This window comes from Acomys russatus, chromosome 32 (genome assembly GCF_903995435.1).
Source record: "Acomys russatus chromosome 32, mAcoRus1.1, whole genome shotgun sequence".
Lineage (NCBI taxonomy): Eukaryota > Metazoa > Chordata > Mammalia > Rodentia > Muridae > Acomys > Acomys russatus.
In genome coordinates this window covers 32,494,298-32,520,360 of record NC_067168.1, presented here as the reverse complement: position 1 = coordinate 32,520,360, position 26,063 = coordinate 32,494,298, and the positions used below count along the sequence as shown (strand labels likewise).

The 26,063-nt window shown below is 45.6% G+C and overlaps 1 protein-coding gene across 1 annotated transcript in view; it reads left to right on the top strand.

Moving 5' to 3' along the window:
* LOC127184032 (collagen alpha-4(VI) chain-like) overlaps window positions 1-25,020 on the top strand; it is a 97,345-nt gene extending 72,325 nt beyond the window's left edge. The window contains exons 28-36 of the mRNA XM_051140247.1: window positions 574-636; window positions 2,123-2,158; window positions 3,451-3,487; window positions 6,248-6,259; window positions 6,343-6,836; window positions 17,336-17,426; window positions 19,791-20,474; window positions 23,629-23,725; window positions 24,730-25,020. Of these exons, the coding sequence (XP_050996204.1) occupies window positions 574-636; window positions 2,123-2,158; window positions 3,451-3,487; window positions 6,248-6,259; window positions 6,343-6,836; window positions 17,336-17,426; window positions 19,791-20,474; window positions 23,629-23,725; window positions 24,730-24,976 (1,761 nt within the window). The 3' untranslated portion in view covers window positions 24,977-25,020. The remainder of the gene's footprint in view (window positions 1-573; window positions 637-2,122; window positions 2,159-3,450; window positions 3,488-6,247; window positions 6,260-6,342; window positions 6,837-17,335; window positions 17,427-19,790; window positions 20,475-23,628; window positions 23,726-24,729) is intronic.
* Window positions 25,021-26,063: the final 1,043 nt, after the last annotated feature.

Sequence of the window (26,063 nt, the reverse complement as noted above, 5' to 3'; positions counted from 1 at the left end):
GAAAGAGCATGTATTTTCCTTGGACTCAGTAATGGGTGTTTTCATCTATGGAAAGGTTGTACAATCCAGTCCATGCTTGCCCAGCTTGCTGTTGCTTGTGGCCACTCCGACTGGTTAACTAATCTTTCTACTTCCAAATAAAAAAGATGAAGCATTGACTAAATCCAGATGATCAGTGCCAGAGTATGAGCTGTGAGGCCCTGCCCACCTCAAACCTTTCCTGAGACACTGAGGCCCAGAAGGTGCTGTGGGGCTTTTCCTTTCCCCACTGTCAGGCCCTCAATGCATTAAGTTTATCACATGCTCTTGAGTCTTGACTGAGGGTTAAGCCATCTTTGAAGGTTCTGCATTGAAGTGTGTGTGTGTGTGTGTGTGTGTGAAACCCTTGGACAAGCTGGGGCTAGATAGGTGGGCTAGAGGAGTCCCCCATTAGGCCTCCCAGTCTCTCTCCATGGAAATCTGATTCACAGGAGCAGACTCGTTGGCCTTAGGTATGAAACAGCTTGATGTTTCAGGAGGGCCAGTTCTGGTGGCCGATGGGAAAGCTTATTCCTTTGGTTTCTTCCCTTGTAGGGTAATTCTGGCTTTCCTGGATTTGCTGGAACTCCAGGTGACCAAGGCCCACCAGGGAAGATGGTAATGAGTACCCTCTCCTTTTTTAATTTTCAATCTTCTGCCAAGACGCATAAGAGTTTTTATAAGAGGCCTCACTAAAGAAGAAACAGATAGCTGGGGCATTCAACTGGGCCAAGGGATATGGCGAACTGCTTAGAAAATACTAGCTTCAAGCCCTATACAGTCTTCCATAGATAGCTTTTCTTTGGATATAGAGGTGATCTTGGAGTAGCTAGAGATGTATGGATCTTCCTAAATACATAAAACTTACCGGAGAATGAACTTATCAGTGGAAACATGGGGACCGACACATAGAGCTGGAAGGAAACCTTAATGAAATATTATGTTCATAGACTCTTAACTGAACTGATAATGTTGCAAGACTAGAGGGGTTGTTAGAATACCCTGGAGCATGGAAAGATTCTGAAGCTTTGCCCTGCGCCCTGTTTTAGAGACAGGGTGGTACAGTCTGTTTCTCTGTTGCTGTGAGAAAACACTGACCAAAAGCAAGTGGGGGAGGGATGGGTTGATTTGGCTTACTGGCTTCAGTCATCATTTGAGGGAGGCCAAAGAAGGGACCCAAGGCAGGAAGGAACCTGATGGCTGGTGCTGAAGCAGAGACCATAGAGGAATGCTGCTTACTGGCTTGCTCCCCCACCTGGGATAGTATACATCCCAGGTCCATCTGTTTAGAGGTTATACAACCCACAGTTGGCTGTGACCTTCTGTATCAGTTTGGCAATCAAGAAAATGCCTCATAGACATGTCCATAGGCCAATCTGAGACAATTGCTCAATTCAGATTCATTCTTCCAAGGTATGTTGACAAAAATAACCGGTATATAGGCGGTGATTCTGTGCAGGATAGTATATTCATCAGCAAGAGGGGTACATGCTGACCTCACTGGTGTTTAGGACTTTTACTGGGGAGGACCAACTAAGTCAGAAAACCAAACATCACAGAGATAGTTCATGGCTGTTTGATGACGAAGTGCAGACTGAGACAGTTTCAGAACAGTGACCTGCCCAAGGCTACAAGTCACCCCTTTGTAGAGTCTAAACAAAGAGGAAGACTGGCTAGACTGGAGCCAGGTAGTGGTGACTGGAAGGCTTCTGGGAGGATTCTTTCACTATGAGGGGAGAGACAGAGTGGGTACGAGAGACCTGAAGAACAAGAACGGGGAGATGCCAGGGTGGACTGTAGACTAGCTTGTGGTAGGACCTGAGATCTTGAATGACCATTTTTTTTTTTTTAATTTGAACTTGAGCTCTAGATTGGTTTCAAAATTACCTGGTCTTCCAAGGGTCTGTGTCCCATCCTCCTGGGCTTCTGGGACTCCGAGGTCTGGGACGTACCGCCAGCTATCCTGTCCCCCTCACTGGGCTGGGGCAGGACTCCAGGGCCAGGAGATAAGGGCAGTGTGTGCCATGGTGAACAGCCAGTGTCTCCAGGAAAAGTGTTGGGAATCAGAATCTTGCAGTGTTAACCATGTTTCTGTTCTTTCCAGGGCATCAAGGGCTCAAAAGGTTTGGCTGACAGGACGGTAGGTGAAGACTCTTAATTGGAAAATTCACTCATTTCAGGACACAAATCTTTCTATATCCACAAAACAAGATTTGTCAATCTTAAAGCTTCTTCATTTTTTCCTCTTATGAATTTTGTTAATACTGTAAGTTTACAGAGTTTTCCTGGACATGCCACTATAAAAACAGTAGAATAATATTTTAAACAGTAAGTGACACACACAAAAATATTTGGAAGCTACCTTCTTCCTGAAGTATGCTCTACACATAAAGCTAAAAACAATGCCTATAAAGTTATATATTTTTAATAAGCCCATTCGCAGAATGGAACAGGCTTTTGTGTCTTATGGGACACAAATCTCAGAAATGACAAGGAGTGCTTCTCTCCCTAGTGCACATAGATTGCTAGGTAGAGGTTGGAGGAAACAGAAGCTATGGAAGAACAGGAGCTGTCAGGGTCTAAGGTTGAGGGAGGAATGGAACGGAGAGGGAGGGATAAAAGGCAGGAGGTAGGATTACAGGGGTGGAGATATAGGGGGTACGTGTTTCGGCAGCCCTTCTAAGGAAGTGGTCTAGCAAACACTACTACACATATTCATTCATACCTTGGCAGCAGCTCCCAGTATTCTCTGCCGAGACTCCTGGATTTCAGCCTTCAGAATCAGATTTCATCCCATTGATTTGTGAGGCAGCCGGGTGCAGTGGTGCACACCTGTGATCCCAACACTTGGGAGGCAGAGGCAGGTAGATCTCTGTGCATTCGAGGCCAGCCTGGTCTACAAAGCAAGTCCAAAGAGTCAAGGCTACACAGAGAAACCCTGTCTTGAGAAACAATGGTGGCACATGCCTTTAATCCCAGCAGGCAGATTGCTGTGAGTTCGAAGCCAGCCTTGTCTACAAAGTGAGTCCAGGATGGCCAAGGCTACACAGAGAAACCTTGTCTCGAAAAACCAAAAAAAAAAAAAAAAAAAAAAAAAAAAAAAAAAGAAAGAAAGAAAGAAAAAGAAAAACAAACAACAACAAATCCCAAACTTCCCCCAACCTTCTCCCCCAAAATATATATAACCTCAACCTACCTATCTCAACATGTTATATAAAATCATTTAAATGTTTTAAAGTAGTGGCTGGATCTGGACATAACATCGTTAGGTGGTATTCACCAACTCTAACTATTTTGTGGTTTCCTGCTATGTATTTATACACTTCAGATAGGTTCTGATAACATGCTCACGGCGTTTCAAGTCAAGGCAGTGAAATCTGCTCCACATTAAATGCTCACTTCCTCTCCCTGCCTCTCCCCATCTCTCTACAGCCTTGTGAAATTGTTGATTTCATGCGAGGAAACTGCCGTAAGTTGTTTGGGAGACACTCAGCTGGAGGCAGCGGTGTGGATGGGGGTGGGGTGAGGCATATCAAGGACTAAGGGCACAGGTCACCTAAGGATTTGACTGAGCCTTTGGAAGCAGCTTTTCCATCATAAAAAGATCTTACACATTAACAGATTGGGCCCAATCTCCCTTCAAGTAAGTCATCTCTTCCTCAGTAGGATCCCAAATGAAGTAGCTGGAAAGGTCCACCATCTCAATAATGAAGACAAACTCTACCGTATAAGGCTGGCTTCCCCTAAATGGAACCATGCTTGCACACCTACATGCTTGCATCTTGATGTGTGAAACAGAGCATAGGAAACCCTATTCTATTTATTTCAACAGACAGGATGGGATGACCTTTTGAAAAGAGACGTGTCCTGTTTGGTTGTCATTCCATTGCAGAAGCAGAACTATGAGCCATCAGGTCTTAGGTGTGCGTTGTCACGTAACTGGTTGACACACTGTGGGTGCTGGCATCCGCAGAGGGCATCCTTCTCTCCTTACCGGTGATAGGGAAGGAACAGTGAGTTGAAAGCTCTTAGTGTAGAAGTTTGGGTTTTACACCCAACCCCTTGCCTTCTGGTTCAGTCTTCCGGCTTCTGTCCACTCTTGTCCAGCTGATGTTCAAGGAGATTCCAGGATCCACAGAAAGTTAAAACCAGGTTACATTGAGGAGCACCACGGGGTCAAAAAACAAACAGGAAAGTGAGAAAAAAAAAAACTGAGATAGAAGCAACAGACTCAAGTGGAAGGCTCATTGCCTTGCTATGTCATGTCAAGACAAAAACTGCAGCTGCATGGTCATTTTTATCTATAAGCAAAGACATTTTTGGAAAAGCTAAATCTAAATGTAAAAAATAATCTTTGAATTGAAAATAAACAAAAGCGTGAAAGGAAAGTCAGAGAAGAAAAAAAAAAAACCCCAAAAAACCAATTAACCATGCACCTGTGAGGATATTTACGCTCAGTGGGAATCAAAGATTATCAGTTAATACAATGAGATGCTCTTTTTGGTTTTCAAACTGGAAATATATACATAATTGCTATACATACATGCAAACACATACATACACTGCATACTTATTTATATCTTTCTGTTCTTTAGAGAAAGGGTCTTGTTAATTAGCCTATCTGGCCTGAAACTCCTTATGAACACTATAGTGGCTTCAAACTTGCAATACTCCTGTGTCAGTCTCCTGAGAGCTAGGCATGCAGGCTTGTACCACCAGGCCTAAGTTTCAAATCAGAATTATTTTTTTTTTAAAGTGAAAATAATCCTTACCCCTAATATGAGGAATGTATGAAAGTATGTATGACTATAAAATGTCTGAAGAGTGATTGGACTGGCCATATAAAAACCTATAATTACAGCAACAGACAGACTGTAACTGGATAAATAGGCACAGATAGATACTTGTACATGTACCCTGAGAGACACTGGCTGAAGAGATCATGGGACATCTACATAGTAGACTACTGTCTTTTCTGGTGTATAAGATGACTCCCCTCACTTTAACTTTTCCAGCTAAAATATAGAGGTTTGGAATATACTCACCATATTAGACTACCCCTCTTCCAACGCACACCCTGTGTAGCAGACTTGGGCTGCAAACTCTATATTTTAACTGGAAAAGTTAAAGTTGGGGGTTGTCTTATATGCTGGAAAATACCATATATGCTAGCACTCTGCATTTCCTGATTAAAAATGTGTCATACCAAGTATAACATGATTCAAACATAATTTAAACTGCAAGTTTTATCAACTAAGATGAAGGTATTATTATGTATGGATACACAGATGGTGAACTAAGGATATATATATGTATATATATATATATACATATACACAGATATACTTTTATGTAAGATGTACATATTCATTGTATGTGATTTATATTTTATAAATATATGTATATACATGTATATGAGATACATGCTCAGAATAGCTTAGGATTTTAGTTAGATTTAATTTTGGTTGAATGTAACCAAAGTTCTCAATAATTATGATGAAATGTGTCTCTTGAGTCAAAGCTTGGACACCATCAGTCTCGGTTGATATGGAGTCCTGGGGTGTGTGTGTTCCAGGGGTTCCAGGATAGAGTCTCCTTGTATTTTCTTCTCTGTCATGATAGTGTGTGGTAGGTACTGTGTTTCCCAAATTATCTCATGCTCTGAGCAGTTAATCAAGCTTCAGTCATTGTATCTGCACTTCATCCAGCCTGGAAGGAGAAGAAGAGGCAAGGGGCAAAGGGTAAAGGGCGAAGGGCACTTTTTTTCATCTTTCTTTTAGCCTGCCAAGGAATGGGCTTCATTAGGGTATGCAGATGCGTTTGCAAAGCCCTACCATATTTCTTATTCTATTATCCAGAATGTAGTAAGCGAGCTAGCACAGTGAGAGTGTGGCTGTTGTTTCAGGCGGTCATATACCAAGTCAGAAATTGGGGCCCTATTATAATGGGAAAAAAAATAAGAGAATGATACTGGACAAATAGTAGGGGCCCCTACCATACCACAGAAGGGTATCTAGAAGGGCGTTTGAATTTCTCAGAAGAGAGGGTGTTTCAAAGTGGACATGGCTTGAAAAATCCCAGGACTTAAGAGGCTTAGGAGATTTTAAGTTCAAATTCACCTTATGACACACACACACACACACACACACCTGTCAAACCATAAAAGTGTAGTTTATATCGAAATATAAACTGCCTATATATACTAACACTGTCTTCTTTTCTCTTCCAGCTTGCTCAAAAGGTAAATAATGACGATTGTTCACATAAGCCCTTGCCCATCTAGAGGCAGCTCAGACATTTTTATCTGTGTATCCCTATGTCAAGGTCTTTCCAGATGCCCAGCGTTCCCAACGGAAGTAGTCTTTGCCCTGGACATGTCCAACAATGTCTCCCAGTCAGACTTTGAGAGGATGAGAAACATTTTATTATCTCTATTGATGAAGATGGAAATGAGTGAGAGCAACTGTCCCTCTGGAGCCCGAGTGGCCATTGTTTCCTATAACACAAAGACAGACTACCTCGTGCGCTTCTCAGACCATCAGGGAAAGGCTGCCCTCCTACAGGCTGTCAGGAAAATCCCCCTTGAACGGTCATCTGGGGCCCGGAACCTTGGGGCCACCATGAGGTTTGTGGCTAGACACGTATTCAAACGTGTACGCTCAGGCGTTCTGATGAGGAAGGTGGCCATGTTCTTCCAGGCCGGTAGGAACTATGATACAACCTCTGTCGGCACAGCCATGCTGGAGCTCCACGCAGCGGACATTGTCACAGCAGTTGTGACATTCATCGAGGAGCACAACCTCCCAGATACCCTGCTGGTATGTGAGGTGTGGAAAGGGCTTATGGGAAGAGCTGTAAGGGCTGATGGGAAGAGGTGCTAGGGCTGATGGGAAGAGGTGCTAGGGCTTATGGGAAGGTGTAAGGGCTTATGGGAAGAGGTGTAAGGGCTGATGGGAAGGTGTAAGGGCTGATGGGAAGAGGCGCTAGGGCTGATGGGAAAAGGTTCTGGAGTTTGGTTCTTAACCCTCCACCAGGAATAATGTAAGCAGTGAGTGTGGTTCAGGGGAAGAATTCTCCAGAAATTGCTGAATACTGGAGAGGTAAGGGGGGGTCTTAGCATGGACACTCCAGATGGAGATACTAGAGACTAACTGGCTCTTCTGGAGCACAGGATCTGTGCTGAGGCTCTCACAGAGCTTATTTCATGTAATATCCCCAACGCTCTGTTAGTTAGGCCTTGTTGGTTTTCTCCACTTCAAGAATGAGAAAACTGAGGCTTAGAGAAGGTGAGTATATTCTTGAGGGTCAAGTAAGTAGTTAGTGGCAGAGTGTAATCAGCCATCTCATAGTCAATCATAACACTCTGCTAACCCAGAGAGTATAGACTGTGGCTTTCACCCTCCTCTTCCTCCTTCCTTTTACCTGTATATTGGAGGAACCAGGCCTGACTGGACTGCCTGCCTGTCTTGCTGTTTCATGTCCTGTTTCTAGCAGCTTCTGTGTCTGTGTCTATGTTGGTTAGCTAGTCATGTTTACTGCTCTGAGAACACACCCCTCCCCTCCTTGGTACTTTTCCTCCTGTGTGCAATCACCTCTTGAGGGATTTCACCTGCAAGTGGCATTCCTGGTTTGCCGCCTATAAGAAGACTCTTTGAACACTGAATAAAGGCTGCTGCTGCCGCTGCTGCTGCTCTCTTAGCATGAAGGATCTGCTGTGTTATTGTGTGTGTATGTGTGTGCGAGTTAAATCCACAGTCCCTCGCCCTTGACTCGGTACCGCGGTGGCGCGGGCGCCACAGTTTATAACCTTATGTGCCTACTTAAAAACATGGAAAAAGTGCAGTGCTTTTAAGACATGTGCTCTCTTGCACACATGCGTGTGCACAAGTGCATGTGTACATAGAGATGCATGTGAAGGCCAGAGCTCAACCTTGGCGGCCATTGCTAAGGAGCTGTTTTCCTTGTGTTTTGGGACAACATCTCGCTGTCCCGGAGCTTGCTAAGTAGGCTAGGCTGGCTGGCCGGCAAGCTGCGGAATCCTCCTGCCTCCACCTCCCAGTGCTAGGATTATAGGTTTGTGCCATATCCGGCTTGTTACCTAGTTGCTGGGGATTTGAACTCGGGTATTCGTGCTTACACGGCAAGCACTCTGCTGACTGAGCAAGCCCCAGATGGATTCTTGTGTATTTCACTCCTCTGTGACCAGGATGTGATTTAAGACTCAGAGCACCTTTGGCATTTATAAATTCTCTCCCTGTTCCTTACCAAGCCATGCAGTCCAAGGTAACTACCCCTCTGACTTTGATCACAAACAATTAGCTGTTGCTTATTCTGAGTCTTGGTATAAATGTGACGCCCTCCCCCCATTATCTATTGTATCTGATTTCTTCTAGTCATGTCTGGTCTTGCTCATCCATGCTGTGTGTGTGGGTAAGTTGTTCCTTGTTTCAGCGTGGTGTCTCCATATGTGTGGAAGCAGTGATCAAAGTTTGCTCTTCTAACTAAAACCTATGCAATACATGCTCACAGAATTGCTGGGACAACTTATCAAAACAAAGATGGGTGTTCTTCCACGGGTGTGTGAAAGCTAGATTTAGCCATGTGACACTACCGGCACTTGACCATTTCTGACCTGGAAAAATGGAACTGTCACATGGTTCTCTTTAATAACTAATGGATTCAGCTGTGCCAGACCATTTCATTTTCTCTTGAGATAGAGCTATGTAGCAGAACTGCTGGGTGAGAAATTTGGTTGGCACACAGTGCGTGTGTCTAAGAATCAATGGATAAGCTTGTGACAGCTTGCAAACTACTGGGAGGGATGGGTAGCCATGTCAGGATGAGAAACAAAGGGGAAACGAAGAGAGTGAGCTCTTTCTTATTCTTTCTCCATTCCTCTTGCCTAGCAGGATGTCTGGACAGGGCAGCCTGCTTGGGGAGGGTCTCTATAACTTCTAGAATGGCCTGATAAAGGCAGAATATAAAGATCACCACTTAAGTTGGAGATGCAGTGTTATGAACTATTTTATGGATGCTATCGTAACAGGTGAACTGCTTGGGTCCCATTTTTCTTGGCTCAGAAATGAGACAGTGGGGTCTGAGGCTATAGCCCAGTTACTAAAGGTAGCTGCCTAGCATGCATGAAGTTCTGGGTTTGATCCTAGCCCCATATAAACCGAGGAGAGAGGCATATAGCTGTCATACTAGCACTTGGGAGGTGGAAGCAGGGGAATCAGAAATCCATAGTCACTGTTGGCTCCATAGCAAGTTCAAGACCATTCTGGGTTATGCAAGACAAAAAGCATGGAGAGGGGTTTGTGCTGCAGTGTTTTTAGGCTTCCATCCAGGTATAATTATCAGCACATCTATTTCTGAGCATGGTCAGCCCTGATATTTGGAGAGTGACACCGTGTGCCATCACCTCCCCCTGAAAGCACCCCTGTGCTGTTCTCTGATGGCCTGCTGGACAATCAGTGTTTACTTCTGATCTGTAGATGCATCCTTAGTCGTAGCCTGCTTGCCCTCCTTGTCACGGGCTTTGGAGTAAAAGTGTGAAATGGTATGTGAGGTGACGTTGCCAGGCTTGAATATATTTGACACTCTGTGCTGTTGCTTTTAGCTGCCCTCCTCTCCATCGTGTGGGCATGTCCTTGCCCTGGGGTGCTGGGAGACAGCTTGGCATTTTGAAAATGTAATGGTTTAGAAAAGATGTTAAGTGATGCTTATCAGTTCAGATGTAGCGAATGACCTTGCTGCTGGTGACACTAGCCAGGAGAGAGACTGTCAACATGACAGGCCCATCTTCAGGGCCTCTTAGTCCATCCTCTTCTCTGATGGGCATGCGGCCCCCTTCCCCTACTCTTTTCTTTTCTCTACTTGAGGGCAGTAGAGCGAAGACAGTGGGTTTATCTTACGGTTTGTCTTCTGAATTCATTGCCTGAAGGCTCTCTGACTATGCATGAGGCTTTTGTCTTTTGCCTTTATATTACTGTAATTCTCGGAACAATCCCACATACTTCTTGGCAAATGATGATAGCTCAAACTGAACAGATTATACAGACAGATATCCTAACTTCTTAGTTCATTTAAACACACTTGGAGACTGTCACACCTATTGGAAAGCTTTTTTTGTTCCCAAAATATTGTTTCAGCCCTAAAGAAAACAGCATTATTGCATTTGGACTCCCTGGGCCTGATCCCATCATTAAGAACCGTCTTATGCCTCAAAACACAAGCCTTCATTAGATTGTCTTTTTTAAAGCGAAGAAGCTGAGCGTTAGAGGGAAAGTGCGGTTTGCATACCAGGCTTTGGGTTTCATTTTTCTTTCTAAAAAGCCCCACACGGATTCCCTTGAATCAACGCCTGGGAAAATAGCTCATGTTTATTGATCCAGCCACCATTCTAAGCTTTTATTGATTCAGTTAGTTTTCAGAACCCAGGAGACAGGCAGTACAATGCTCCTATTCTTCTTGAACAACGAGCAGGCGAGTGTTCAAGGTCTGGAGTACTCATGCTCCCCGAGGCTCTGAATTCAAAAAGTCAAAAACAGTAAAACAAAATAGAGACCTTCCAAGTTCTAAGTCCTTTCTCCCTTTTAGTGCATTTTACCTTTATAATAATATTAGGAGATAGGTCTACTGACTGGTCCCACTTTTACTCCTTAGCAAATCCAAGGAATGGAAGGCGGGCTGTCAAGAAATCACCCTCCCCCCTTACAACATCAGCTTTAGAAGATAAATTGGTGTGTGTGTGTGTGTGTGTGTGAGACTCTTCAATTCTGATTAATTTTAGAATTTATGAACATTGCATAAAGATATTCTCTGTGTGTGTGTGTGCATGTGCACACACAGATGTGCATGCCCACGGAGGCCAGCAGTGACCATAGATGCCATTCATTCAGAGCAGTCCACCTTGTTTTTTCAGACGTGGTCTCTCACTGGGAACTGAGGCTTTTCTATTAGGCTGGTCTGGCTGGCTAGGGAGCCTGAAGAATCCACCTGTCTTATTCTTTCTAGCCCTGGGATTACAAACTCCCACTCACACCACCATGCCCAGGCTTTTACATTGGTGCTGGGGAGCAAACATCCTCGAGCTTGTGTGGTCAGTGCTCTACCAATCGAGCTATGCCCCTAGCTCAGGATAGTATAATACTCTTATTGAGGACCGCTTGCCTAGGGAATGGCGCCACCCATGCCCGCAGTGGGCTGGGTTTTTCCATATCATGAACTTGGTTAAGATGGTCCTCCACAGACATGCCTGTAGACCATATCAAAGCAGACAGTTCTGCATTGAGGTTCTCTTCCTAGGTGATTACAGACTATGTGAGGCTGACACATAAATCTAACCATCATATGGAGTGTCTAATCCTTGCGACTGTCCTACCAGTTAGTAGTGATTACTGACATTGCCCAGGTGAAGTGAACAGGAGTAAGAGGAAGATGTGGCTTGTTTTAAGGCACAAAGTCCAGGAATTTGCATTCTGATATGGTAGGTTCCCAAGTCCCTCTTACTGTATATGTGTGTGTGTATGTATGTATGTATGCATGTATGTATGTATGTATGTATGTATGCATGCATGTATGTATGTATGATGTATGATGTATGATGATTTAAAGGAGCCAAAACTCTACCTACGCTCCTTGGGTCAGCCATGGAGTAGATGGCCATTTTGTCCGTTCTCCCTTCTTCTGGTCTCTTAGCCGCCCCCCCCCCCCCAACACATAGTTTCTTCTTCTTGTTTTCTGAGCCCTTACCCCAACTTAGTGCCAGATAGTTTGTAAACTCCTACAGTCTAGTCAGCCCTAACTCTCTCCAAGGTCAACCTTCCTCCCTAGTACCTGCTTCCACCCTCCCTATCTGTTTTTGTGTTTTCAGGCCAAGAGCCACCCCAGCTCAGTCCCAGGAGTGAACATTCCCTTTTGGCCTCTGGCAGCTGAGTACAATAGCTGAAGCCTTAGGTTACAGCCTGGGAGTCTCTCCAGGGCAAGGGTTCATGGGAAGTTCCTTGGTATGGGGATAGGATGGGTGAGGCTTGGGTGTTGCTCTTGTGTCACACTGCCACGGGTGTATGTATTCTCTTCTCGCTTTTACTATGAAGTGAGATGCAAAGACAGGAAGCATTGGAGGGGACCTGAGCAGGGAAAGAAGGCCTTTCCTCTGGATCTAGTTTGCAGAAATGATGTGTGTTTCCCTAAAACAAGAGGTTTTGAATAAGAACATCAAAACAAATGAGTAAACTATGCCTATTCGGGGCCAGAATGTTTGTGTGTTGGTAACCTTGAATTTACCTTATCAGCATTTCTCTCTTATCCATAAATCAATCTCTCTCTCCCTCTGTGTGTGTGTGTGTGTGTTGTATACGTGTATATATAGTATATGCCCATGTGAGTGAGAGCACTTACAAGTCAGGAGAAGGTGTTGAGTGCTCTGCTCTGTCACTCTCTTCCTTGTTCCTTTGAGGCAGGGTCTCTCACAGAACCCGGAAGTGGCCGGCAACCAGCAAGCTTGAGAGATCATCTTATCTCTGCCCTATCACAACGCTGGGGGGAGAGGAGTGTGTGTGGCTAGCCAGAGCTTTGTACATGCTTCTTAGGGATTTGAACTCAGGTCCTCATATTTGTGCAACAAGTGCTCTTACCTATTGAGCCGTCTTCCTAGACCCTTACTCCTAAATCTTAAATAGCATACCTCACCCCATAAAACCACCTTACAGTGCCATTCACAAAAGGAAATTCTTGTACGTGTGTGTGTGTGTGTGTGTGTGTGTGTGTGTGTGTGTGTGTATGAGAGAGACTTGGGGAGGAGATCAGAGGACAACCTTGGCTGTTCCTCAGGTGTCGTTCACTTTTTCTTGTGAGACAGTGTTTCTCACGGGCTTGGAATTTGCCAAGTAAGCTAGCCTAGCTGGCCACTGAGCCCCAGGGATCTGTTTGCCCCTGCCTCCCCAGCGCTGGGATCATAGGTATGAGTCACTATGATTTTTTTTGTTGTTTTCTTTTTCCTGTGGGTTCTGGGGAATCAGACTCTGTCCACATACTTACAGGGCAAACGGTGTGACTGAGCTATCTCCCAGCCCACACAACAAAGTCTCCCAGATAAGAAAAATAAGGACACCAGCTTAGACAGATGTTAAATCTTACTTAAACTTTAAGCCTCACTTAATGTTTGCACTTAGTCTTAGCCAGAAGTCTGAGCAAGGATCAGTTGGCTTAACCTTCCGTTCTTGTTGTAGAGTACATCTGTGACATGTGTAGATGGTTGTCTACGGGTGAAGATACCAAGGCACTTCTCTCTCTCAGGAGGCCTGCCCTCGTGCCTAGGGACTATGAATATCCTCTTTTCTGAATGATTCTGTCTAAATACTTAACCAATCGCTAACTTTACCCCATTGCAACTTGTCCTGAAAGCCTTTTCTGTGGCATAGTCAGGAATCCCACTTTACCCAGTGGGGTTCCCTAAGGGGACATGCACCCCTGAGGCTGCTGTTGATTCTCCAGTGCCTCCCCACTGCTGTAAACACTACTGGATGTTCTGGAAAGACATCTGTTGGGAGACTGTCAAAAATGAAGATTCTCCTGATAGTTGCATTTTTGCTTTGTGTTTGAGGTCCTCTCGATTTGACTCCCTACTCCCATGTGCATGCAATTCTCTGTAGGAGTCACTGGGCCACTATTTTCTCCTCAGACTAACTCTCCCATACACACTCTCTCTGCTTGAGTTCTCTCAGGAGCCCCCCCCCCCTTTTTTTTTTACCTTTTCACTGACAATGGCTATGCTGGCAAGTCCAAAGTCAAAGTCATGGAAAGTTATTAATAAGCCCCGATACAGATGTGTCTATACTGAGTCATAGCTTCCTTATGGACTTCTGCTGCAGCTTTGTTATTTGTTACCAGAATTATTTTGCAAGAGCAGTACAGATGTTAAGTGGGATCCTGAAATTATTGTTCCCAAGAAAAGTTAAAAAGCGAACATTGTGAATCTAGTCAAATTCGGTTGAATTGGCAACGCTCCGATGAACTGAATAAAACATGGAAGAGTTATGGGGCTCTGAGGAGCTTGCAGCAGAATAGCCCATATTGTCCTGAACAGAAATAGACACAAATGACAGTAAGTTAGGACTAGGCTATGCTGGCTCAGGAGAACCCAGACACACAGACTCTCCCACCTATAACTGTGTTCCCAAGGAAACCGAAGACAGACGCCTCTCTGTGGCCATGTAGCCACTTCTGGCAGATCAAGGACTATAACCTAGATTCAAATCTCTAAGCCTAGAACTTTCTTCTTGAGCCATCTCTAAGATGTAGGGTGAAGGTCGATACATACTTGCCTCAAGTATTTCATTACTTTAAAAGCTTCATTTAAAGTTGGCATTTTATAGCTTCAGCCATAGTTTCTGTGATCTAAAAATAGTTGTGTACCAATTTAACAATTCCCCACAAGGCTCGGGTGAAGCGCCTAGGGTTATCTCAGTTTCTTGTTTCTCCTGGCTCACTGCCATGGGTCTTGGTCCCAGAAGCTTCCAAATCGCCTCCTGTGACTTCCAGGAAAATGATGTTGTGTCACATTCCTGTCTGTAGTGTTTTAATCTGGAGTGATTAACTGGGCCCATTTGGCTAGCTCATGCTCAGATCTGATGGTCATGAGGAGGAGAGCCATGTGACAAGTGCCAGCAATGCAAGAAGACTTCATTAGTGTCTCCTGTGTGCCAGGGAGTCAGTCCCACGGCCCAGATGTGCTCAACAGCTGCACACTGGAGGTGGGAAGTATCTAGCGCACAGGAAATGAGCAGTGAGCAGGGTTCAGATAGTAACGACTGTCTAGCTTGGGCCTTTGTACATACCATCCTCCACACTAGAAGACCACCACCACTGCTGCACCAGTTAAACCTCCTTCCTGTCTCTCTTAAAGGTGCCAAATGGCATTGCTTTCATCAGCCTCTTGCCGTGAAGTAACTCTCTTCCCACATTGCCAAAAAATATTACCAGAGCCCTTTCCACAAGTGAAGTCATGGCCTTGTCACCTTTCTGTCCCCTTTATGGTTTTTTGTTTTGTTTTGTTGGTTTTTCGAGACGGCTTTCTCTGTGTAGCCTTGGCTGTCCTGGACTCAATTTGTAGACTAGGCTGGCTTTGAACTCACAGAGTGTGGATAGCTGTGCTTAAGCTCCATGCTGTGATCTTTGAGTTGTTGACCTTTGCTGGAGGAGGTGGCTGTGCTTAGGCTGCATGCTGTGATCTTTGAGTTGTTGATCTTTGCATTGCCTACAGCTAAGAGGAAGTTCTGGGCCTGCCTGAGGGGCTAGGGAGGAAGTGAGTCTGTTTAGGTGCTTGTGGTGTTTCTGCTATGTAAGCCACACCTGCTAAAATAAAGTAGAGCCTTGATCAGGACTTCCTGTCTTGGCTCCCTGTCTTCGTGTCTCTGTCCCCCCTTTCAAATCCCCACTCCCTCTTCCAGAGAACTTGTTCGACTTGGCCCACAGGATGGGACAATAGAGCCTTCCTCTGGCTCCCTGAGTGCTGGGATTACTGGCATGCGCCACCATGCCCAGTGGCTTTTGAGGACTTTTAGGTAGCAACTACTGTTCAGCCTAGGTACAACTTAATGTTCTCTTTACCCTATAAAGATTAAGAGAAGAGGGCCTGGAGGGATGGCTCAGTGGTTAAGAGCACTGGCTGTTCTTCCAGAGGACCCAGGTTCAATTCCCAGTACCTACATGACAGCTCACACCTGTCTGTGACTCCCATACCAGGGAATCTGACTTGTTCACCCATGTAGGCAAAACAGCAATGCACAGACAGTTAAAAATGAGTAAAGAAAGAGAGAGAATTCTTTTCCCCTTCTTAGATTTTTTTGTCTGTTTTTGTTTTGGTGTGTGTGTTACATTAATATAAATAAGTGTCTTCTTTATATTGCTTTCCTCATTAAGATGGTTACTTCAAGCTGGGCATGGTGGTGCATGCCTGTAATCCCAGCATTCAGGGAGTCAGAGGCAGGCAGATCTCTGTGAGTTCGAGGCCAGCCTGGTCTACAAAGTGAGTCCAGGACAGTCAAGGCTACACAGAGAAACCCTGCCTTGGGGAAAAGAAATGTTTACTTGAAGTGAACCTGCTTTGAAAGGCAATGCTGGAGCAGCCGTCAGAAAGAGCAAAGAGCTCTGTAAAGAGTCTGGCACAGAAAGCTCTTTTCCAGAGTTAGCCCGTGACCGAGAGCTCACATGGTGTCTTCATGACTTGAGCACCTTGCTACCTAGAGGGGTGCTCAGAGTCAGCTTGTTTCTGGCCATGGGCATGAAGGGGGAGGAGCAGACCCTCAGTGGGGCTCCATCTTACATGCTTTGATAGAGAGTTGATAAAAAGATGGCTGCGGCTTTGTAGACCCCACCTCAGCAACTGAGAGGAAGGACTGGAGAACATTTTTAGTTTCCTCATGAGGTGGAAGTCTCAGGAAGAGTGTTAGTTAGGGCTGGCTAACCATGGAACCATTCATCTCCCAAAGGTAGCTCTTATGTAAGAGTGCAAGGGCTGGGGTGGGGGTTGGGGTAGGGCTGGGGGTTGGGGTGGGGCTGGGGGTTGGGATGGAGCAGGGCATGTTCTCCTGTCTGTAGCCACTTCAGGACCCAGGCTTTTTCTATCGGTGGCCCCATTATACTTTAGGGCATCAAATTCTTTTCTTCTCCATTCTTTAAATCTGGCCGGCAAATGAAAGAGAGAGGGCAAGGAATTATAGTGCATGCCCTGGTATGACAGGAATCACCTTTCACCTACATCGTATTAATCAAGCCACAGTCATATGTAGGAACTTGCTACAAAGGAGGCTGGGATATGTAGTCTGGTTGTGTCTCTAGGAAGAAGCCGTGGGATTGTTGATCTGCTTCCAAGGTGTTCTAGGGGTCTTGTTGGACTTACTGCTATTGTACACATACATTTTGTTTTTAATCCTCATTGTTGGCTATTAAACGAACCATCAACAGAGCTTCCCTGATTCCTTCTCATTCTCAAGCCTGATCGCCAGGGATAGTCTACAAGTGCCTCCGTCATAGAACTCTGCCTTTTCCCCTTTGACTGTTACAGGACCACCTTCGTATTACATAATATGCGTCCTAGCAGGGCTGGGTCCTACACAATTGTAAATGTATTGCATAATATCAGGTCACGTCTACATTTAAAAAAAAAATGTAATTGTATATTCCTTAAAAACCACATTAATGATCTTTTTGATCTGACTTAGGGGAAGGAAAAAAAAAAAAAAAGCCACAAAGACAGTGACCTGGAGTTTAGCCCAGCTGGTTACGAATGTGTGCCTGTGTGTGTTTGAATTAGGTGGACGGAGTCAACAGATTGCAGTTGTTTACATGGGAGACAGAGCGCGAGCAGGATGTGGAGCGCCTGGCCAGCTGCACTGTCTGCTACGGTAAGGGCGAGGACAGTGTGCTTCTAATCTGGCTGATGGCTTGGGAATGGGGAATAAACTGCTGGCCACAGGCTCATCCGATCGGCATGCACACTACTTTAGAATTTGGGAATTTTTACTAAGTCAGATTTTCAGTTTTTCTTAGGAAGTCAGAACTGGCCTGAGGGGCACAAACACTGCATTCCTTGGTGAGCACTGACAAGAGGAAGTCTGACCCCTGATGGGTCAAGTGACCATTGTGTCCCACAGCCCCTCCTTGTCCCTTGATACATTCTGTTCACTTATCTTCTTCAAAGTTCCCGTGTGGGACTGAGCATAGGGTCATCTTTAGTGTGATGGGCAGGTCACTGAGCTGAGAGTCTGGAGTTCTGGGTCCTAGGAAATGGAGCTACTGGTCAGTAGCGAGATCCACCCTCTTTTGCTCTCCGACCACCACCACTGCATCCCACGCCGCTCGCCAGCTTGTGCCCGAGGGAAGGCTCTGCAGAAGCACACGCATGCCTCCCTGTGAGGCACTCCCATCCGTGCCCGCCGAAGCGAACCATCCGTACTTACAGGGTGAACCCAGGCCAGAGTGGTTGAGTTCCAAAGAGGACATAGTCACGCACTGCCAAGAGAGATAAGGCAGATTCAGGAACGGCCACGTGTGGACGGGGCCATGGCTGAGCAGCTGTGTTCACACGCATCATCTCACGTGGCACATGGTCTCTCTTTGAGCCCCAGTTCCTTTTCTGTGGAAAACTAACCTCATGGGTGTTCCGTGAGATCTTACTGTACACTAGGCTGTGTTCTGAGCACATATATGAGCTACAAACAAAATATATGAAAAATGAAAAAAATTTATATGAACTCATTTCTTAAAAAACATAAACACCAGAACAACCTCTTTTTTTTTTTTTTTTTATTTGTAAATTAAGTGTATGTGTGTCCCTGGGGCCAGAGGTGTCGGAATGTCCCAGAACTCAAGGTACAGGTGGCTGTAAGCCACTGCACATGGGTGCTGGGAATAGGACTTGGGTGTGGGGGTGGTGCAGGCTCCTGACCATAGAGTCATTCCCTGAGGACAGCCTCACAAGGGTGTTCTTCAGTGGTGCTGACAGATGGCGGTCGGAGGAAGACAAGTTCATTTGCCCAAGGTCACGTGCCGAGTAAGAGACGAACCTGGATCGAACCAGGTGATCAGGTTCGTTTTAGATCTCACACAGACGTGTGTGTCACCTGACCTCTTTCTGTGGGACACCATAATCATAGGTGACAAACCACCATGTGATTCCACTAAAGTCCAGCTTGCGGAACCAGTGAGCTTATTGGACTTACTGGTAGAGCGTGCGTGAGGAGGGGTTCCTTCCAGGAGCGTGAGTGACCCTAAAGCAGTCACACCATTGACATTCTCCCCCAGAGAATCACTGAGCTATAACCCATCTCCACTACTCACTGCCTGAAAGACCAAACTAGCTTCAGAACTCTGATCTCGTGACCAAGCCATCATTTTAAAGACACCAACATTTGCTTTAATTAAAAAAACAAAACAAAACAAAACAAAACCATAAAATATCAGCCTATAGGACATTCTCCACCATTGAGTGGAGAGTAGGGACTGACTTTCACACGAACTCTGGTGCCCCATTTTTGACCACGTCCCCTTGATGGGGAGGCCTGGTGGCACTCAGAGGAAGGATAGCAGGCTACTAAGCAGAGACTTGATACCCTATGAGCATATACAGAGGGAGGAGGTCCCCCTCAGTCACAGTCATAGGGGAGAGGAGTAAGGGGAAAATGGGAGGGAGGGAGGAATGGGAAGGATACAAGGGATGGGCTAACAATTTAGATGTAATATGAATAAATTAATAAAATATATAAAAAATATCAGTCTATGTGCTTGATAAGCTCACTGTTAGCTCTAGCAATCAGTGTGCACGTGTGTGTGGTTTCTTAAACATCAGCACGATGTTCTCATACTTGCTTAAAGGGTTCGTCTCTAGTTCTTTTGTATGGAGAGGAAAAGACACCAATAAGCTAGACATTGGGAATCTAGAAGGCCTAGCAGACATGTACAACCTGGGCCTCGCAGGTGCCACACATCCCAGGATAGCTACAGATGCAGCCATCAGATTTGTAAACCCCCATATGCTTTTGCGATGTCAATAGTCTTAACGCCCCCGCAGTACTGGAGAAGGTTAGATGTGCAGTCAGTTTCAATTCTGTCTTCTGGAAAATGGGCATCTGTTTTTAAGTTGTCTGCCAGATCACTGTGTCAGCCCAGTTCCTCTGGACAGGTGCCCTCCGTGAGGCTGGAAATGCCTTCTGCACAGAAAGGAAGGATGCCTGGTTTAACTCTGGCTTTTTCCTGTGTTTCCTTCCTAGACAAGTGCCGACCAGTCCCAGAGTGCCAGCTGGAGGCTCCCAGGCCACAGGTGTTGGACATGGACGTGGTGTTCCTGGTGGACAGCTCCCAGGGCGTCAGCAGGGATGTATACCTCGGGGCTTTGAGGCTAGTGGATTCAGTGCTCAAGGACCTGGAAGTGGCTGAACATCCTGGAACATCCTGGTATGGGACACGTGCAGCCCTGGTGACTTACACAACTCCAGGTTTTTGGCCTAGCCTGGGTCAAAACCCGATACTTGAGCACTTTCACTTGACCTCTCACGGTCACCGTACACAGATGCAAAGGAAGGTCTGGGAGGCTGCAGGCCGCCTGCTTCAGGGAGCCCCTGCCCTCGGCCATGCCCTGGAGTGGACACTGGAAAAAGTGCTTCTGGGAGCTACACTGCCGCGTAGGTCACGGGTCCTCTTTGCCATCGTGGCCAGCGAGACAAGCAGCTGGGACAGAGAGACGCTAAGGACCGTGTCCCAGGAGGCCAAGTGCCAGGGCATCACACTGTTCGTGCTGGCCATAGGCCCGGGAGTTGGAGCCCAGGAGCTGGCTGAGCTGGCCAGAGTGGTCAGTAAGCCCTCCGAGCAGCACATGTTACGCCTGGAGGGCGTCTCAGATGTGGAGGTAGCTTATGCCAGCAGATTCACACAGGCTTTCCTGAACCTTCTAAAGGGTGAGTAGCACCAGGGGTGGGTATGGGTGTGGGTGGGGACGTAGGTGGGTGGGGTGGGTAGGGACTGGGTTACCCTAGTAATGTTGGCCACAGGCACTTACAGATGTTTGTTTTTTTAAAACAGCTTATTTTATTTTCTCAATGTTATTTTACTTGATAGTTGAAAAATTTTTTTTATATTCATTGGTAATTTCATAGGGGAAAATAATATGTTGAGACTCTATCACTCTTCCCCCAAGTCCTTCCGCCAATCGCGTCCTCTTCCCATCCCCCCCATCTATCTTTTCTCCCTCCTCCTTTCTACCCGGTTTGCTTAGTGCTGCCAATAGGCCATGGGTTCAGGGCCATTTACTTCAGGAACATGGGCAGCTTACCATGGGGCACACCACTAAAGAAGACAGACTGCCCCTCGGCAGCCATCCCCTGTATATGGCCATATTTCAAGATACAGTTCACAGCAATCTGCTGCAAGCATCTTGTCCCGCTCTCCTCACCTGGTTGGCTCAGAGGCCCCAGGCTTCCATGTAGCTTATCAATTTTTTTCAGTTATCAAAACGAGAACTGGGTCTGTCTGATCCCCACTGTCGAAGCCAGATGCTCAAAGAGGGACTCTGAAAACACATGGGCTCCTCCATGGCTCCTACTGCTGCTTTCCAGTGGTAGCCAGGCCTCTCAGATTTTTAACTCACACACCCCCATTCCCTGGGGATCTTGGCCAGGTGCGGATCTGGTTCTGAGGTCTGGGCTGCGGTCTGACGTTTTTGGCTTTCTATTCAGCTCAAGAAAGATGCTGTTGGTCCACAGAGACCATGGGTTTTGTTTGTTTCGGAGACCGAGTCTTACTATACAGTCCAAGATGGCCTTGAGCGGGCTGCAGTCCTCCTGCCTTACCCTCTCAGGTGCTGTGATTACAGACATGAGCCACCATGTCAGACCCATGGGCCACATTTTAAGTAACAATGGTACAGAACTTTATTTTTCGCCTATTTTCTTATTACATCATCAATCAAAGCAGTGGGTTTAATCATTTTTATACCTGTGCGCCATTATACTTTGTTCTTAGTCAGCCCCTCTCTCCTATTGCCTTTTCTTAAGGAGCCTCAGATCCCTCTGGCTAGTTCCTTTCCCTCCCCAGACAGCTGTCTGCTTCCATGCCCCCCCCCCCCCACAATTTTAGATCTAAGTTCCACACATTAGAGAAGGGCAGTGAGTGTTTCATCTTACTGTTGTGAAGCACAGGTTGACCTGGGAGTGTGAGGTTGGAAGTCCTCAGAGTCTTTCCAGAAAGCAAGGGTGACAGATCAAGAATGGGGATGGGGGGTGGGGGGTGGGTTGGTGTGTGTGGGGTGTCTCCCTCTTCAGGCTGGGCAGATGATTAAAGGGCGGGGCTATGCCAGTGCATCCTGGCTGGAATTCTCCCCTACATCCCTCCTCCCACAAGCCTCACCTCCCATCACACCCAGATGAACCTAGTTCATGAGCAGTCAGGACCAAAGTGTACCCTGATGTAATAGTGGCAACAGCGACTGAGCATGGTGTGTGTGTGTGTGTGTATGTGTGTGTGTGTGTGTGTGTGTGTGTGTGTGTGTGTGTGTGTGTGTGTGTGTGTGTGTGTTATCCTGGCCAATTCCAGGTGTTTGTCTGCAGTGAGTAATTACAATAAACCATGCTCAGAGTGTGCTATGAGGGGTGGGTGATGCCTCCTTACCCTCCATCCTGGAAGAGGAGAGTTCCTCAGTGGGTGGGACATCCCCCGCTGCATACTGAGGGACATCTGCTAAGAAGATGAAGGGCTCCTGGTGGACTTCTTAGAACTCCTGACATGGCCTCTGTGCTTCGCCATGTGACAGTCAGTCAGTTCTGCTCCTAGATTTGTAACTCGTGCGTTGTGTAGTAGGAAGGCCAGGGTTTTCTCTCTCTGAGCCTTACATCCCTGATTTTTGCAGTAAGCAGTGGAGATGGCTTATAGCTCAGTGATTCTCTGGGGGAGAAGCAAGCTGAAAAACAATAGCTTTTCTCATCCACTTAATGTAATTTTACTTTATTTTTGAGGTTTTGTTAGATTTACACTTCATATTTTGTTAGACTCTTTTATGTTGGGATATTATTTATCTAACAGAATGCACTTTATGCTTTTGTTTTGCTTGCTTTTGATTTGATTTTATTGTTTTATTTGCATTTGTTTTTACAGTTTTTTTTATGCTTTGTTCGAATCCCTTTTATGATCCTTTGATTTTTACATCATAAACTTTTTTGTTCTTATTGTTCAATTTGCCTTTATCTTTGCATTTATTTTATTTTGTTTTGTTTTAGATTTTGCTTTGATTTTATGAGTTTTGATACAGTAATTTGGTGGTGATTTTAGTGGTATTTTATTTTGTTTTTATGCTTTATTTTTATTACTTAAAAATATATTTTTGTTTGTTTGTTTGCTTTTGTTTTTTGAGACAGGGTTTCTCTGTGTAGCTCTGACTGTCCTAGGTCAGGCTGTAGACCAGGCTGGACCCACACTTAGAAATTCTCCTGCCTCCCAAGTGCTGGGATTAAAGGCATGCACCACTACCACTACCTGGCTAAATATAATATTTTATTCTTTGAGAATTTCCTACAAGGTATTTTGATCATAGTCACATCCACTTCCCCCCCTAACTCTTTCTAGATTCACCCTCACCTCCATATCCTTTTCCAACTTCATATTCCTTCCCTTTTTATATTTTTAATAACCCACCAAATCTAATATGTGCTGCCTATATATTCACGGCTGTGAGGCCATCCATTGGAGCCTGGTTGACCTAAGGCCACACCCTTAGAGAAAACAGATTTGTCTCTCCTAAAGGCCACCGTCAGTATATCTTCAGAGCTGACTGGCTTATCTTGTGCAGGTTTGGGGCCAGCAACCCCATGAGTTCACACAGAATAACCACGTGCCAAAGACACTGTTCTGCTCACCCCGACCTCTGACTCGCAGAATCTTGTCATCTCTTCTTTCTTGAAGGTCCCTGAGCCTTGCAGGGTTCTGAGTGGTGGTGGTGGTGACTAGATGTCCCATTTGTGCTGAGCACTCCATGGACACTTATTTTTTCACTTAGATTATTTTTACATTTTATATGATTTTATGTTTGATTTTTTTTTTTTTTTAACATTTTACTTTCAGGTGGAATGAACCAGTATCCACCCCCAGAGCTCATTAAGGAGTGTGGAGGCCCAAACCGTGGGGACAACTTGCTGTACTTAGACCCACCTGCCAAGAGGTGAGCTCGGGGTGGGGTTGACCTGGGGGCGTGGGCTGGGGCTGCTGTCTCTCTACAGAGAGTCCCAGTTCTCAACTTGACCCAAACCACTTGGGAAGTGCCTGGCTTTGACAATTCTGATGGTGCTTAGTGTTTTTTTTTTTTTTTTTTTAATTTCATTTTATTTTATTTATCAGAGTGTGTAGCTCAGGTAGCTTTGACCATATGATTCTCTTGTCTCCTGAGTGCTGGGATTACAGGTGTGGTACCAGGCCTGGCTCTCTTTTTCTGATTTTTTTTTTTTTTTTTTTTTTTTTTGGAGGCGGGGATGTTTCAAGACAGGGTTTTTCTGTGTAGCCCTGTCTGTCCTGCATTTTAGCCGGTATACCAGGCTGGCCTTGAACTCAAAAGAGATCCAGCTGCCTCTGCCTCCTGAGTGTTGGGATTAAAGGCGTGCATCACCACTGCCTCGGTCTGATGTTTTTAAATGTTAGCAGTAAGAATGGGTCTTGAGCTTGAGATGCGGTTAGCAGTTAAGAGTGCCTGCTGTTCTTGCTCTTAGCATCCACATGCAACTGTGACTCTAGTTCCAGGGGATCTCACTCCCTCTTCTGGCTTCCATGGGCACCAGGCATATACATGGTATACACAAATACACACAAGGTAGAAACTCATCTACATAAAATAAAGATAATAAAAAGCAACATAGAACCAATATAAAAAAAATTCAAAGAGCACCTTGATGCATAAAAGCACAAAATGAGAAATCCCATCCCACCATAGCACCCACCCTCCAACCTCAAGTTTCAGAGACAAAGTCGGTGATGCTAAGCAGCCGATGCTGCCCCTGGTCTAGCCCAGAGCCACAGCAGCAATGGCTACCAGGGGCGGAACTGCTCAGTCTGGTCATGTGACATGGGCTTGCGTGAGTCTTTTGTGACGCTGGAGACTGTGGCAGGTGCTCTGCCACTGAACTATATCCCCAGCCCAAGTCATGCAGTGTGACAAGGATTGCTTTTCCATAGGTTGTCCAAGCGCCAGTTTGGCACGTCTGCCTTTGCTTATGACTCAGAAACACTCAAATCACCAAATATTTTTCCAGAAGAAAAGAGGAAAAGCAGGGTGGCATCTATAGCTCCGCAAGAAGCATTGGGAAATTATGAAAAGAACAAGTTGGACGTGGAAGAAAATGATCAAGAAATGCCAGAAAAAGAAAGGCGTTTGGGTACCACCCTCAGCGAGACACCAGACCGTGGCTTCCTTGCTCTCTAAGTTGGATTCACTTTTAAAAATACTTATCTTTAAATAAAATTTCTGGGTACTGTGTTAACATGTGCTTTTTAAAACACACCTTACTTACAAATTTATCCACAAAGCTATAGAAATTACTTTAAGATATCAAGAAGAGGCCCATTTTATGTCTGTAGAGTCCATTTTAGGCTACATGATGCCACCATCTCTCCAGGAAGTGGTCCCAGATCACAAAGACTCAAGGGCCTATTACAAACAAACAACCCAGCAACCAGACAAACATCTCTTCCAGATGAGCTGACTCACTCTTGATCTTGACCTAAACACCCTGGTAGACTTATTGGTCCATGAATGTCCACTGAGATGCATTCTCATCACATTTAAAGAACATTTTAAAACAATTGTAAGTTGGTTTTAGATCACAACATGTAGAAGTATTATGTCTTATCTGTGATCAACAGACTAAGCTGAACAGTAAACACGTTAGGGACATGGGGGACTTGACTGTAATGTTTTCTAAAGAGTTATTTTCTTATTTACTGTGTACATGTGAGTGCCTGCATGTGTGTGCGCATGCGTGTGCGTGTGGGTGTGCGTGCGTGCGTGCGTGCGTGCGTGTGTGTGTGCGTGCGTGCGTGCGTGCGTGTGTGTGTGTGCGTGCGTGCGTGCGTGTGTGTGTGTGTGTGTGTGCACTGCCCCCAGGCCAGAAGAGGGCACCAGATCCCCAGGAACTGTGTTATAGACACTGGCCCATCATTTGGGTACTGGGAATGGAACTCAGGTTCCCTAGAAGAATGGCCAGTACTCTTAACTGCTGAGCCTGCTGAGCCATTTCTCCAGAACTTGACCATGATTTTCAAAATCATCTGTGAAAGTGGAAAGAGTTTCTAATGAGTGATGGGGGCTAGTCCTATTTAGGTAAAAGGAGGGTTGCTGAATGCTCCTAAAGGGCTCACACACTTAGGGCTGCTGGCTAGTTGGCCATGGGAGCCATGTCGTTTTTCTGTGTCTTACTGCTCCGATCTATAATGTCGGAATTAAATGGGTGCTCTTCTCTTAGGATTGTTCTGAGGATAAAGCTTGATTGTGTTCAGCACCTGCTAAGCAT